The following is a 13,208-nucleotide window of genomic DNA, read 5'->3' as shown; positions in this document are numbered from 1 at the left end:
GGTCTCTATTTCCATCCGTACCCGGTTTTTTCCTTGTGTATTATTTTTGTGATATCATCTCGTTGTCCTCTCGTTCAACCCAGAATTTTCTTATCTAGTCAGGTTTGCCACAGTCCTTATATCAGTGGCATACACTAAAATCACGATACCTACAATCCGTTGAACCTGCACCCGGTGCCTCTTACTTCTCCCTCGCGTCTCTCTCCCTCCCCGGTTTCGTCCGTCATACGGACCACGGGTTAACTATATCCACTTCACCGATCTTCCCCTTTCTAATCATGCGTCTCTGTCCCCCTCGTTCCTCCGGTCTGTTCTCTCGTTCCCCCCGGCTTCTATTCTCGGCTCCTGCCCGCTTCTCTTCTTTCAACAGTCCAGCCCCTCAGCGTTGCATAATCTCCCTATCTTTCCTGTACCTTCACTTCTGAGTGGGTTACTGAGGCTTGTGGAAGCGAGCGACCCTACGGTGGGGAACACGAGTTGCTCCTCAGCCACATGTTGATGCAGGACTCTTGGAAGGGCTCCATGGACTAGTATTGAATGAGGAACTAGGTGTGTAAGCATTATGTGCATGGTGGGGGTGGAACTGTTTCCCAGTTTCTTGCTGTAGGTTCTAATCTAATGGGTGCACTAGCGCTTAACGAGGATGATTTAACCTGTACTGTAGATTATAGTTTACGTACTGTAATTATGCTGGAATTTTCAATAACTGTGAACTGTAATTATAGGACTGATTTTAACTGTACGTAGATCGCTACAGGACTGATCAAACTTGTACTGTAGATTATAGGACTGATTTTGATTTAAACTGTACTGCGTAGAATTAATAGGATGATTTTTACTGTACTGTAGATTACAGGACTGATTTTTAACTGTACTTGTGATTAGTAGGACTGATTTTAACTGTACTTAGATTACAGACGATTTTACTGTACTGTAGATTATAGCTGATTTTACTGTACTGTAAGATATAGGACTGATTTTTAACTGTACTGTAGATTACAGGACTGATTTTTAACTGTACTGTAGATTACAGGACTGATTTTAAACTGTACTGTAGATTACAGGACTGATTTTAAACCTGTAAACTGTGAGATTATAGGACTGATTTTTAACTGTACTGTAGTTTACAGGACTGATTTTTAACTGTACTGTAGATTATAGCTATTTTTTACTGGTACTGTAGATTATAGGACTGCTTTTATAAACTGTACTGTTATTATAGGAACTGATTTTAACCTGTATGTAGTTATAGGCTGATTTAACTGTACTGTAGATTGAGGACTGATTTTAACTGTACTGTAATTAGAGGAAATGATTTTAACTGTACTGTAATTAGGACTGATTTTTAACTGTACTGTAGATTATGTGGACTTGAATTTTAAACTGTACTGGTAGATTATAGGAAACTGATTTTAAAAACTCTGTAACTGTAGATTAAGGGGAACTGATTTTAAACTGTACTGTAGATTAGGACTGATTTTAACTGTACTGTAGATTACAGGACTGATTTTAACCTGTACTGTAGATTATAGGACTGATTTTAACTGTTTTACTGTAGATTGAAGGACTTTGAGTTATACTGTACTGTAGATGATTAGAGGAATGATATTTGTGTGCTAAAAAGTTTCTGAAGTTACTGAACCGCAGTAGAGACACTGAGAGATGTGGCCTTCCTCTCCTTTTGCCGATAGTAAAGACCACCCCAGTGGTGTTACAGTATTGTAACTGCAGTAGCCATCGTGGTAGAGAGGAATGAATGTCAAGTTCTTTTTTGAAAAACAATATGTTTGACTGCGTGTGTGTCTTTGCAACAGGTTGCGAGGTGTGGCATCCCMTGTGTAAACAAGCAGCTCGATTGGAGAAGAAACTCAGAGTGAGTATTTTTTTWWTTTTTATAAATAAATTATTGAACCTTTATTTAACTAGGTAAGTCAGTTAAGAACAAATTTGTAATTACAATGACGGCCTACACCGGATGACGCTGGGCCAATTGTGCACGGCCCTATGGGACTCCCAATCACGGCCGGTTGTGATACAGCCTGGATTCGAACCYGGGTGTCTGTAGTGACGCCTCWAGCACTGAGATGCAGTGCTGCTGCATTTCACCGACTGTTACAACACCTTGACCTGGTCAACCCTAGAGCACCACCGGTACTACACTACGATGTCCTCCTAGAAACTCCTCCAGTCTCTACTCAATCCCTCTTCTTCCTGTTGTTGTGTGTTGAAGTATTGGAGTATGATAGAGCAGAGTTGCTGTAGGGAGAGGATCTGAGGTAACGCTGGGGTGCCAAGTTATCCTCTGTCAGTGTTTTGTCTCCCTTAGCCGAAATCTGACCTCTGCAGGCTCACTCTGACACGTGTGTGTGTGTGTGTGTGCGTGTGCGTGTGCGTGCGCGTGCGCGTGCGCGTGTGTGTGTGCGTGTTCCCACAGTTCAGACGTACCTCGGAGGCCTCCGTATCGCCCCCAGGATCCAGCATCGGCTCCCCGAGCCGCATCATCTGTGTGAGTAGTCTGTCGCCAAGGCATCGCCATGGTAATTTGATTACACGTACGCCTTCTGTTGGCTGCCAACCTGTCTTGGAGGCGGAGCCCTCTTCACAGGATCTGAGCCAGCTGTCATTCACATGGGTCGACAGTCCACCATGTGCAGTTGTTTGTGGCTTCAGGTGATTCTATGTGTTTTTGGGGGAAAACACTGTTTGTTATATCCCGTGTGGTATTGTTAAAGGAGGTCACATCATTTCTCCATTGTTGACTGTTGCTCTGTGAAGTTGACATTCCACAAGGTATACTTATGCCAGCAGAGTATGTAACATTCCACAAGGTATACTTATGCCAGCAGAGTATGTAACATTCCNCTATTATAGGCTACCTCCCAGGTTCTATTATAGGCTACCTCCCAGGTTCTATTATAGGCTACCTCCCAGGTTCTAGTATAGGCTACCTCCCAGGTCCTATTATAGGCTACCTCCCAGGTTCTAGTATAGGCTACCTCCCAGGTCCTATTATAGGCTACCTCCCAGGTTCTAGTATAGGCTACTTCCCAGGTCCTATTATAGGCTACCTCCCAGGTCCTATTATAGGCTACCTCCCAGGTTCTATTATAGGCTACCTGCCAGATTCTATTATTTCAGTAGATGCATATTATATTTCCTGTAACCCTTCATTCTGAGGTAGGGTTACTGAGGTTGTGGAAGGAGACCTAGGGAAAAGAGTTGCTCTCACCATGTTGATGCAGGACATCTGGAAGGGCTCCATGACTAAGTATTGATTGAGGGACATAGGTGGTGTTAAGCATTATGTGCATGGTGGAGGGTGGACTGTTTCCACAGTTCTTGCTGTAGGTCTATCTATGGGTGCACTAGATTACAGGACTGATTTTAACTGTACTGTAGATTATAGGACTGATTTTAACTGTACTGTAAGATATTATGGACTACGATTTTGTTACCCTATCTACTAGTATGATACAGAGCGACCCCTGTATTTATTAGAACTGTACTGTAATTATAATATTTAGACTGTTTTAAGGACTGATTTTAACTGTAACTGTAGATTTATAGGACTGATTTTTAACCTGTACGAGTAGATTTACCAGGACTGATTTTATGTTACTGATAGATTATAGGACTGAATTCTTAAACTGGAACGTCCGAGTAATTACGGACTTGATTTTAACCGTAACGTGTAGATTATAGGAACTGATTTTTAAACCCCTGTACTTAATTATAGACCGTGAGACTATGTAACTTACTGTAGAGTACAGACTGATTAACGTACTGTAGATTACCAGGACTGATTTTAACCCTGTACTGTAGATACCCATGATGCGACTGATCTTTAACAGTTGCCTTCAGCAGGACTGATTTTTAACTGTACTGTAAGATTACCAGAAACCCGTTGGACTTTAGTATCAAACAATCGGTACCTGTAGTATTAAACCATACAATAGCAAAACAAGGACTGATTTTTAACCTGATACCGGTCACCAAGTATTATAGGACCTGATTTTTAAACGCCGTAAGCTATACACGAGCCAGTCACGGACTAAATTTATAGACCTGATCAAAGACCCTGTACTGTAGGATATTAATAGGCACCTATCTATTTACTTACCGAAACTGCCCGAGTGACACCAGGAGACGCACAATCCCTCCATCAGTGCTCAGACTGTCCGCAATAGGCTGGAGAGAGTTGACTGAGCTCGTAGGCCTGTTAAGGCAGGGGCGCGGTCGCTCACCAAACACACCATCGCCTACGGGCAAAAACCCACCGTCAGCTGGACCAGGACAGACTGCAAAAGTGCTCTCACTGATGATTCGCTATTTTTCTCACAAGGGGGCATGTCGGATTCGCGTGTATCATCGAAAGATGAGCTTACACCGATAGAGTGTCCGAGGTGACAACCTTTCTTTTTAACGAGCGTGTATCCCTAGTAATTATAGTGAATGGATTTAACCTGTACTATAGATTAAGGGATCTGGATATGAAGCCTGTACCTGGTTACATATGTCTGGGGCGGAGTAGCACGTGATTGTCACTAACTGTCACTGATATATCTATAGTGCGAGGCTATAGATCTTTTACACGTGCTATCTGGTCTATCTCTATGAGGACGTATCTTTAACCTGTAGCTCAATATATTATATCAAGCGAGCTGCTTTAAGACCCTGTACTGCTAGGTACAAGTTACCGAAAGACCTAGTATTCTCTTTAACCCCTCTTAACCCTGTGTGGATTTCCCTTATCTCTCATGTGGACCTATCTTTATCTGGACAACTGGATCTCACTATCGACTGATTATGTGAGAACTTAACCCTGACAGATATAGAGGACATCATGATACTCTCTGCCTTATGACCTCTAAAAGAATTTCTTCCTGAAGTTTATTACCTGTAGAGCGCGTCGCGTATTTTCAGTAGAGACCACTGTAGATAATGTTAGCTCCCCCTCTTCGCCCCCCTTGTCAGACAGTAAAAACCACCACCTAGATATTGCGTCTTACCTAGTTATTGTGATCATTCAGATACGCCCATCGCTGATGGAGAGACAGGATGGTAGTTAAGAAGTCAAGTGTCTTTTTTGCAAAAGACATATGACTTGAGTTTTCTTGACTTGCGTGATGTTGTGTCTGCGATGACAAACACGGTATGCGAAAGGATCTACCACATGTTGTAGGACAACGCGCTCTTGTGGTACCTAAGCAAGCCAGCTCGATCTGAGAAGAAACTCCTAGAAAAGAGTATTTATTTTTGTACATTTGTATAAAGTAGAGATATAGTATGAAGCGACACTTGTTACTTTAACTAAGTCTATTACTAGAATACAAAAATATTTGAGCAAAATTCCCCCCAAATGGTGAGTCTTCATGGTTCAATTCACAAACCGGAAATGCACGCAGCGTACGACAATTGTTGACACGGCCCCGTCATGGGAAGTTACTTCGCTCCATATCACCGGATGCTCAAACACGCTGTGGTTACCGAGTTAATTATTACCAGAACAAGCCACGATAATCGGACTCAACAGAGATCGGTGTATGCCAAGGAGGAACGCCTCTTACCTACTTAGAATGCTTCTCTGACTGCATAGATACGACCTACGAGCACATATAACCACATCACTTTGATCCCTCCCATGCGTTCGCACTCCCCTCGCAGCATTCTTCCTACCTACCCCTGAGATAGTTTAGCCACTTACGAATTCCTCTAGAAACTCCTCCAGTCCGTGTCAAATCCCAATTCCTATGCCTTCTTGCCCCTGTTAGTTGCACCGAGCAGTCGGCAACCTTTTCATCTGCGTGTGCTTAATAATCTGGTGCTCATGAAATATACAGTTATCTTACACATGCATGAGTTCGCATCGCAAATCGATGGAGCGGTGATCTAGGTACACCCAATGGTGCCAGTTAATGTAGATTCCTCTGTCTATGTGTCTATATGCACTACTCCTTTTATTCACCGAGTAAATTACCCTAAGGTGCCCAGGCTACACAACTCTGACACCGTGTCCTGTGTCTTTGCGGTGCGTTGCTTGGTCGTTGCCGAGCGAGCGTGTGCCCAAAATTAACAATTGTTGACGCGAGAATGATTGTGTCGTGCGTTAGTTGACCCACAGGCAAGATACGAATATTCACTCCTGAGCCTCCGCTATCGCCCCAGGGATCCAGCATCGCTCCCCGACAGCCGCATCCATCTGTGTGAGCGAGTGAGACTCGGTCGCCCAATGCTATTCGTGCCCCATATGGGAAGTGCTAATACACATAACGACCTCTTCAGCTTGTCCCAACCCTGTCTTTGAGCGGATCTCTCTTTGCTTACACACGATCTGCAACGCGCCTCACATGTTCGGACCAGATCCTGTGCCCCACATGTCGTCGCAAGTTCGTCTTTATGGCCTTCAGTGATGTCTATGTGCTGAGGTGTTAATATCGGAGGAGAATAACCACCCACTGTTGTCCATCACCATCCCCGTTGTCTATTGTTATTGTTAAAGAGTCACATACCCACTCATTTCTGCCAGTTGTGGTAGACTGCTGGTAAATGCATCTGTGCAAAAATTGACATCGTTCGCACCTTTACTTATGCCAGCAGAGTATGTAACATTCAAGGGTATACTTATGCCAGCAGAGTATGTAACATTCCACAAGTATACTTATGCCAGCAGAGTATGAAACATTCCACAAGGATATACTTTATGCCACAGAGTAGTAAACATTCCACAAGGTATAACTTATCCAGCAGGTAGTTGTAACATTCCACGAAGGTATATAACTTATTCCCCCGGCAACAGGCAACTAATGTTAATATCAATTGCCCAACCAAAAGGTGCCATAATTCAGCACCCATATATATGCCCAAGCAGCGAGATAAAGTATAAAAGATCCACAAAAGACTAAGGAAGGAGAGAGTATGACTAGAAACAATTCGGTTACCTTTAATGTGTTGAGATACGTTATGACCCAATGTCTGACGTGAAGAGTGGGAACCAAATCTCAAACAAAAGAGAACCTGTGCATTTCATATACCTTAAAATAAACTCAATTTTATATCTCCGCACCAGCCCAGCGACAAAAAATTAGCCTAGCAACAGATAACAGAGACATCCAGCAAACGCGAAATAGGACAAAAATTAAGCTAAGCAAGTGCATACATACTAGCTATAGCTTGCACGAGCAAAGAGTATAACATTCCCACACCGGCATACTTAGCAGACAGATCAAATGTAACACTCTTCTACAAAGGCTATTCTTACTTATGCCAGCAGAGTATGTAACATTCCAGAAGGTATACTTATGCCAACAGAGTATGTAACATTCCACAAGGTATTCTTATGCCAGCAGAGTATGTGAGCGGAGTTGAGCTGTAGGAGTTGAGCTGTAGGAGTTGAGCTGTAGGAGTTGAGCTGTAGGAGTTGAGCTGTTGGAGTTGAGCTGTTGGAGTTGAGCTGTTTCAAATTCCTGTCACGATCGTTGTTAGAAATGGACCAAGGCGCAGCGTGCGTAGAGTTCCACATGTTTATTAGATGAAACTCACAAAAAACAATAAAGAGTAACGAAACGTGACGCAAATGCAGTGCTCACAGGCACTACACAAAAACAAGATCCCACAAAAACCCAGTTGGAAAAGGCTAAATATGATCCCCAATCAGAGACAATGATAGACAGCTGCCTAGTATATAGGTCCTGGATGGCTGGTAGCTTGGCCCGAGTGATGTACTGGGCCGTACGCACTACCCTATGTAGCGCCTTAAGGTCGGATGCTGAGCAGTTGCCATACCAGGCGATGAAGCAACTGGTCAGGATGCTCTCGATGGTGCAGCTGTAGAACTTTTTGAGGATCTAGGGAAATATGCCAAATCTTTTCAGTCTCCTGAGGGGGAAAAGGTGTTGTCATGCCCTCTTCACGACTATCTTGGTGTGTTTGGACCTTGATAGTTTGTTGGTGATGTAAACACCAAGAAACTTGAAACTCTCGAGACGCTCCACAACAGCCCTGTCGATGTTAATGGGGACCTGTTTGAAACTCCTTTTCCTGTAGTCCACAATCAGCTCCTTTGTCTTGCTCACATTGAGGGAGAGGTTTTTGTCCTGGCACCACACTGCCAGGTCTCTGACCTCCTCCCTGTAGGCTGTCTCATTGTTGTCGGTGATCAGGCCTACCACTGTTGTGTCGTCAGCAAACTTTAATGATGGTGTTGGAGTCGTGCTTGGCCACGCAGTTGTGGGTGAACAGGGAGTACAGGAGGTGGACTGAGAACGCACCCCTGAGGGCCCCCTGTGTTGAGGATCAGCGTGGCATATGTGTTGTTGCCTACGCTTACCACCTGGGGGCGGCCCATCAGGAAGTCCAGGATCCAGTTGCAGAGGGAGATGTTTAGTCCCAGGGTCCTTAGCTTATTGATGAGCTTTGAGGGAACTATGGTGTTGAATGCTGAGCTGTAGTCAATGAACGACTTCATCACATAGGTGTTCCTTTTGTCCAGGTGGGAAAGGGCAGTGTGGAGTGCGATTGAGATTGCATCATCTGTGGATCTGTATTCAAATTGGAATGGGTCTAGTGTTTCTGGGATGATGGTGTTGATGTGAGCCATGACCAGCCGTGGTACTCCATGGCTACCGAAGTGAGTGCTACGGGGCGGTAGTCATTTAGGCAGGTTACCTTCGCTTTCTTGGGCACAGGGACTATGGTGGTCTGCTTGAAATGTGTAGGTATTACAGACCTGGTCAGGGAGAGGTTGAAAATGTCAGTGAAGACACTTGCCAGTTGGTCCACTCATGCTCTGAGAAAACGTCCTGTTGCTTGCCTCAAAGCGAGCATAAAAGGCATTTAGCTCGTCTGGTAGGCTCACTTCACTGGGCAGCTCACGGCTGGGTTTACCTTTCTTGTCCATAATAGTTTCCTTAATTATAAGCATCCGGATTAGTGTCCCGCTTCTGGAAAGCGGCACCTCTAACCTTTAGCTCGGTGTGGATGTTGCCTGTAACTTCTGGTTGGGATATGTACGTACGGTCACTGTGGGGACGACGTCGTCGATGCACTTATTGATGAAGCTGATGACTGAGGTAGTATACTCCTCAATGCCATTTGGTGAATCCCGGAACATATTCCAGTCTGTGCTAGTAAAACAGTCCTATAGCGTAGCATCCGAGTCATCTGACCACTTCCGTATTGAGCGAGTCACTGGTACTTCCTGCTTTAGCTTTTGCTTGTAAGCAGGAATCAGGAGGATAGAATTATGGTCAGATTTTCCAAATGGAGGGCGAGGGAGAGCTTTGAATGCGTCTCTGTGTGTGAAGTAAAGGTGGTAGAAATGAGGTAAAATGGATTTAAGTCCCCAGCTGTTATAGACAAATAGACACACACCCCTACCCCGCATCTTACCAGACGAAGTAGCTGTTCTGTCTTACCGATGCAATGAAAACCCAGCCAGCTCTATATTATCCGTGTCGTCGTTCAGCCACGACTCTGTGAAACATAAGATATTACAGTTTTTWATGTCCCGTTTGTAGSATAGTTTTGAACGGAGCTCATCCAGTTTATTCTCCAGMGATTGCACATTGGCCAATAGAACAGATGGTGGAGGRGGTTTACCCACTCGCCGACGAATTCTCACAAGGCACCCGACCTCCGCCCCCTGTATTTCCGTCTTTTCTTTACGCGAATGACAGGGATTTGGGCCTGGTCTCGNAGGCACCCGACCTCCGCCCCCTGTATTTCCGTCTTTTCTTTACGCGAATGACAGGGATTTGGGCCTGGTCTCGAGGAAGCAGTATATCCTTCGCGTCAGACTCATTAAAGAAAGAATCTTCATCCAGTTCGAGGTGAGTAATCTCTGTTCTGATGTCCAGAAGATCTTTTCGGTCATAAGAGACGGTAGCATCAACATTATGTACAAAATAAGTAACAAACYTACAACATTTTGTTGTATTAAATCATTATAGTCTATAAATTATGCATAGAGGCTATTACTTACTTAGAATGAAATATAAATTAAACTACAAATGCCTTATTAGAGCCTTTGAATGAATTGTTAGAATAGATTTTTAGAAACAGGAGTTTGGTCCGTCTGTGGCTTCAGGCTCATGCGATGGTGTAACGGCTTTCTTCCTGGGATGAAGGAGAGGACCAAAATGCAGCGCAGTTAGTGTCCAACATGTTTAATTTAATGAACTGTGAACACTTACAACAATACAAAACAACAAACGTGAAAACCGAGACAGTCCTATCTGGTGCAGAACACAAACACAGAGACAGGAAACAACCACCCACAATCCCCAACACAAAACAAGCCACCTATATATGATTCTCAATCAGGGACAACGATTGACAGCTGCCTCTGATTGAGAACCATATTAGGCTGAACACAGAAACAGACAAACGAGACACACAACATAGAATGCCCACCCCAACTCACGCCCTGACCAAACTAAACAAATACAAAAACAAGGGAAAACAGGTCAGGAACGTGACAGATGGTGCCTGGAGAGCAGGACAGGCGGTGCTTGCAGAGCCACTAGTAGATGCTAAACACCCTTTTGGCCACTCTTGCCAGGCTGGGCAGAGATGCAGAGTATTTTTTATTTCTATAGGTAGACCTAAAGGTTTTTAATAACCCAATCAAAAGGGAAAGCTCCTTGAAAATTGGAATATGCCAGGGCTATTGGGCCAAAATTAATTATGGCCTATTGTATATAGATAATAGAACAAAAATTAAGGAAACTTTTAAGAGATCTGTTTTTTAAAATTTATAAATACTTTGCTACAATGACACACTTAGTTATCTACCAAGCACGTTCCTTTCTGTTAGCAAGTTCACGTAGTAAGTACACCATCATGNAAATTTATAAATACTTTGCTACAATGACACACTTAGTTATCTACCAAGCACGTTCCTTTCTGTTAGCAAGTTCACGTAGTAAGTACACCATCATGCTTTGGGGWTACCTGTCTTTTCAGATTCCACAATGATTCTTTAGTTGTGGACACTACATCACTTCACTCCCTCTCTTGATCTTGGTCCTCATCTTAGTAAGTCACCTTGATTTAGTACCTGTGTGTTTTATCAGTTTCTTTATGAAAATATTTAGTGAACTCCATGACAGTATCTAATGCAAGGGGTTATAGCAGTACGCAAGTAGACTACAAATGCATGCTGGGCCGGGCACGCCCTGTGCTTGTGAAATGAGCACTACTGGAGCAAAATTGGAATCTATGAGAAGGTCGACGCTTCAGCCTTTGGGAATCTCGCTTCGGGCTTCAGTCAAATTGGGAATGCTCTGATCCAGCTCCGCCCCTCGCTCCCCTTCAGCTCCGCCCCTCGCTCCGCTCTGCTCAAATACTCTGTATGTCACTAAAGAGGAAAACTGCCATGGTAAACAACTTGTTTAGACATTATGCTGTTGTTGAGTGTGGTTTGGACCAAAGTCCTGGGAGAGCTGTGGCCACTCTCCAGCGATCTCTCTAGGGTTTGGCTTTGTTTGTTTCTGTGATGTCTCTGCGGTCAGTGTGTGTGGGTGTGTGTTTTCTCTGTCTTACCCAGGGTGCCATCAGCAGCTTGCAGCTGACCCTGATCCGGTCTCCCCTCCGGATCTCTCTGTCTGTCAACGCAAGCTTCGTCCTCTCTGTCTGTCTGTCTGTCTTACACCTGCTTCTCCATGTWCTGTCTCGTTCTGTGTCCTCTCTACAGGCCAAAGTGGAAAACGAGGTCCTAAATTACAAAGATCTGGCCCCACTGCCTAAGATTAAAACTATTTGTGACGTGCAGCGGCCCGATCTCATTCCCTGTGAGTCTTATCACAGATACTCCTCTGATGACAGACTAGAACACTACAACTATGGGGAGGTACTGAGACGCTAGTGCTACTCTAGTTGACCTCTATATGTGTGTGTGTGTGTGTGTGATGCCCAGTGTCCTCCTCTCTCTGTGTCCTCCTCTCCCTGTGTTCTCCTCTCTCTGTGTCCTCCTCTCTCTGTGTCCCCCTCTCCCTGTAGGAACTAATGTTGTTCAGTCAATCTATAGGAACTAATGTTGTTCCAGTCATCTATAGGAACTATGTTGTTCCAGTACCTATATGGAACTAATGTTGTTCCAGTCACTATAGGAACTAATGTTGTTCCAGTCATAGAACTAATGTTGTTCCAGTCACCTATAGGAACTAATGTTGTTCCAGTCACCTATAGGAACTAATGTTGTTCCGTCTATAGACTAATGTTCCATCACATAGGAACTAATGTGTTCCAGTCATCTATAGAACTAATGTTGTTCCAGTCACTATAGGAACTAATGTTGTTCCAGTCACCTATAGAACTAATGTTGTTCCAGTCACCTATAGGAACTAATGTTGTTCCAGTCACCTATAGGAACTAATGTTGTTCCATCACTATAGGAATATGTTGTTCCAGTCACCTATATTAACTAATGTTCCAGTACCATAGGGACTAATGTTGTTCCAGTCCCTATAGAACTAATGTTGTTCCAGTCACCTATAGGAACTAATGTTGTTCCAGTCATCTATAGGAACTAATGTTGTTCCATCACCATAGGAACTAATGTTGTTTCCAGTCACCTATAGGAACTAATGTGTTCCAGTCACACTATAGGAACTAATGTTGTTCAGTCACCTATAGGAACTAATGTTGTTCAGTCACCTATAGGAACTAATGTTGTTCCAGTCAACCTAAGATAAACTAATGTTGTTCCAGTCACCTATAGGAACTAATGTTGTTCCAGTCACCGATAGGAACTTATGTTGTTCATCACATTAGGAACTAATGTTGTTCCAGTCACCTATAGGAACTAATGTTGTTCCAGTCACCATATGAACTAATTTTCCAGTCACTATAGGAACTAATTTGTTCAGGCACTATAGACTATGTTTTCAGTCACCTATAGGAACTAATGTTTGTTCCAGTCATCTATAGGAACTAATGTTGTTCCAGTCACCTATAGGAATAATGTTGTTCCGTCACTATAGAACTAATGTTGTCAGTCACCTATAGAACTAATGTTGTTTCTCATGTCCACCTATAGGAACTAAGTTGTTCCAGTCATCTATAGGAACTAATGTGTTGTTTCAGTCACCTATAGGAACTAATGTTGTTCCAGTCATCTATAGGAACTAATGTTGTTCCAGTCATCTATAGGAACTAATGTTGTTCCAGTCAGGTAGGAACTAATGTGTTCCAGTCACCTATAGGAACTA

General features: G+C 43.6%; 1 protein-coding gene across 1 annotated transcript in view; it reads left to right on the top strand.

Moving 5' to 3' along the window:
* Positions 1-11,900, top strand: part of LOC111959076 (actin-binding LIM protein 3) — a 102,703-nt gene extending 90,803 nt beyond the window's left edge. Inside the window, exons 9-11 of the mRNA XM_070437416.1 lie at positions 1,815-1,873; positions 2,435-2,506; positions 11,693-11,900. Coding sequence (XP_070293517.1) covers positions 1,815-1,873; positions 2,435-2,506; positions 11,693-11,863 — 302 coding nt within the window. The 3' untranslated portion in view covers positions 11,864-11,900. The remainder of the gene's footprint in view (positions 1-1,814; positions 1,874-2,434; positions 2,507-11,692) is intronic.
* The last annotated feature ends 1,308 nt before the right edge of the window (positions 11,901-13,208 follow it).

This window comes from Salvelinus sp. IW2-2015, linkage group LG35, assembly GCF_002910315.2.
Source record: "Salvelinus sp. IW2-2015 linkage group LG35, ASM291031v2, whole genome shotgun sequence".
NCBI classification, from domain to species: Eukaryota; Metazoa; Chordata; class Actinopteri; order Salmoniformes; family Salmonidae; genus Salvelinus; species Salvelinus sp. IW2-2015.
This window is presented reverse-complemented; position numbering and strand designations above follow the sequence as displayed.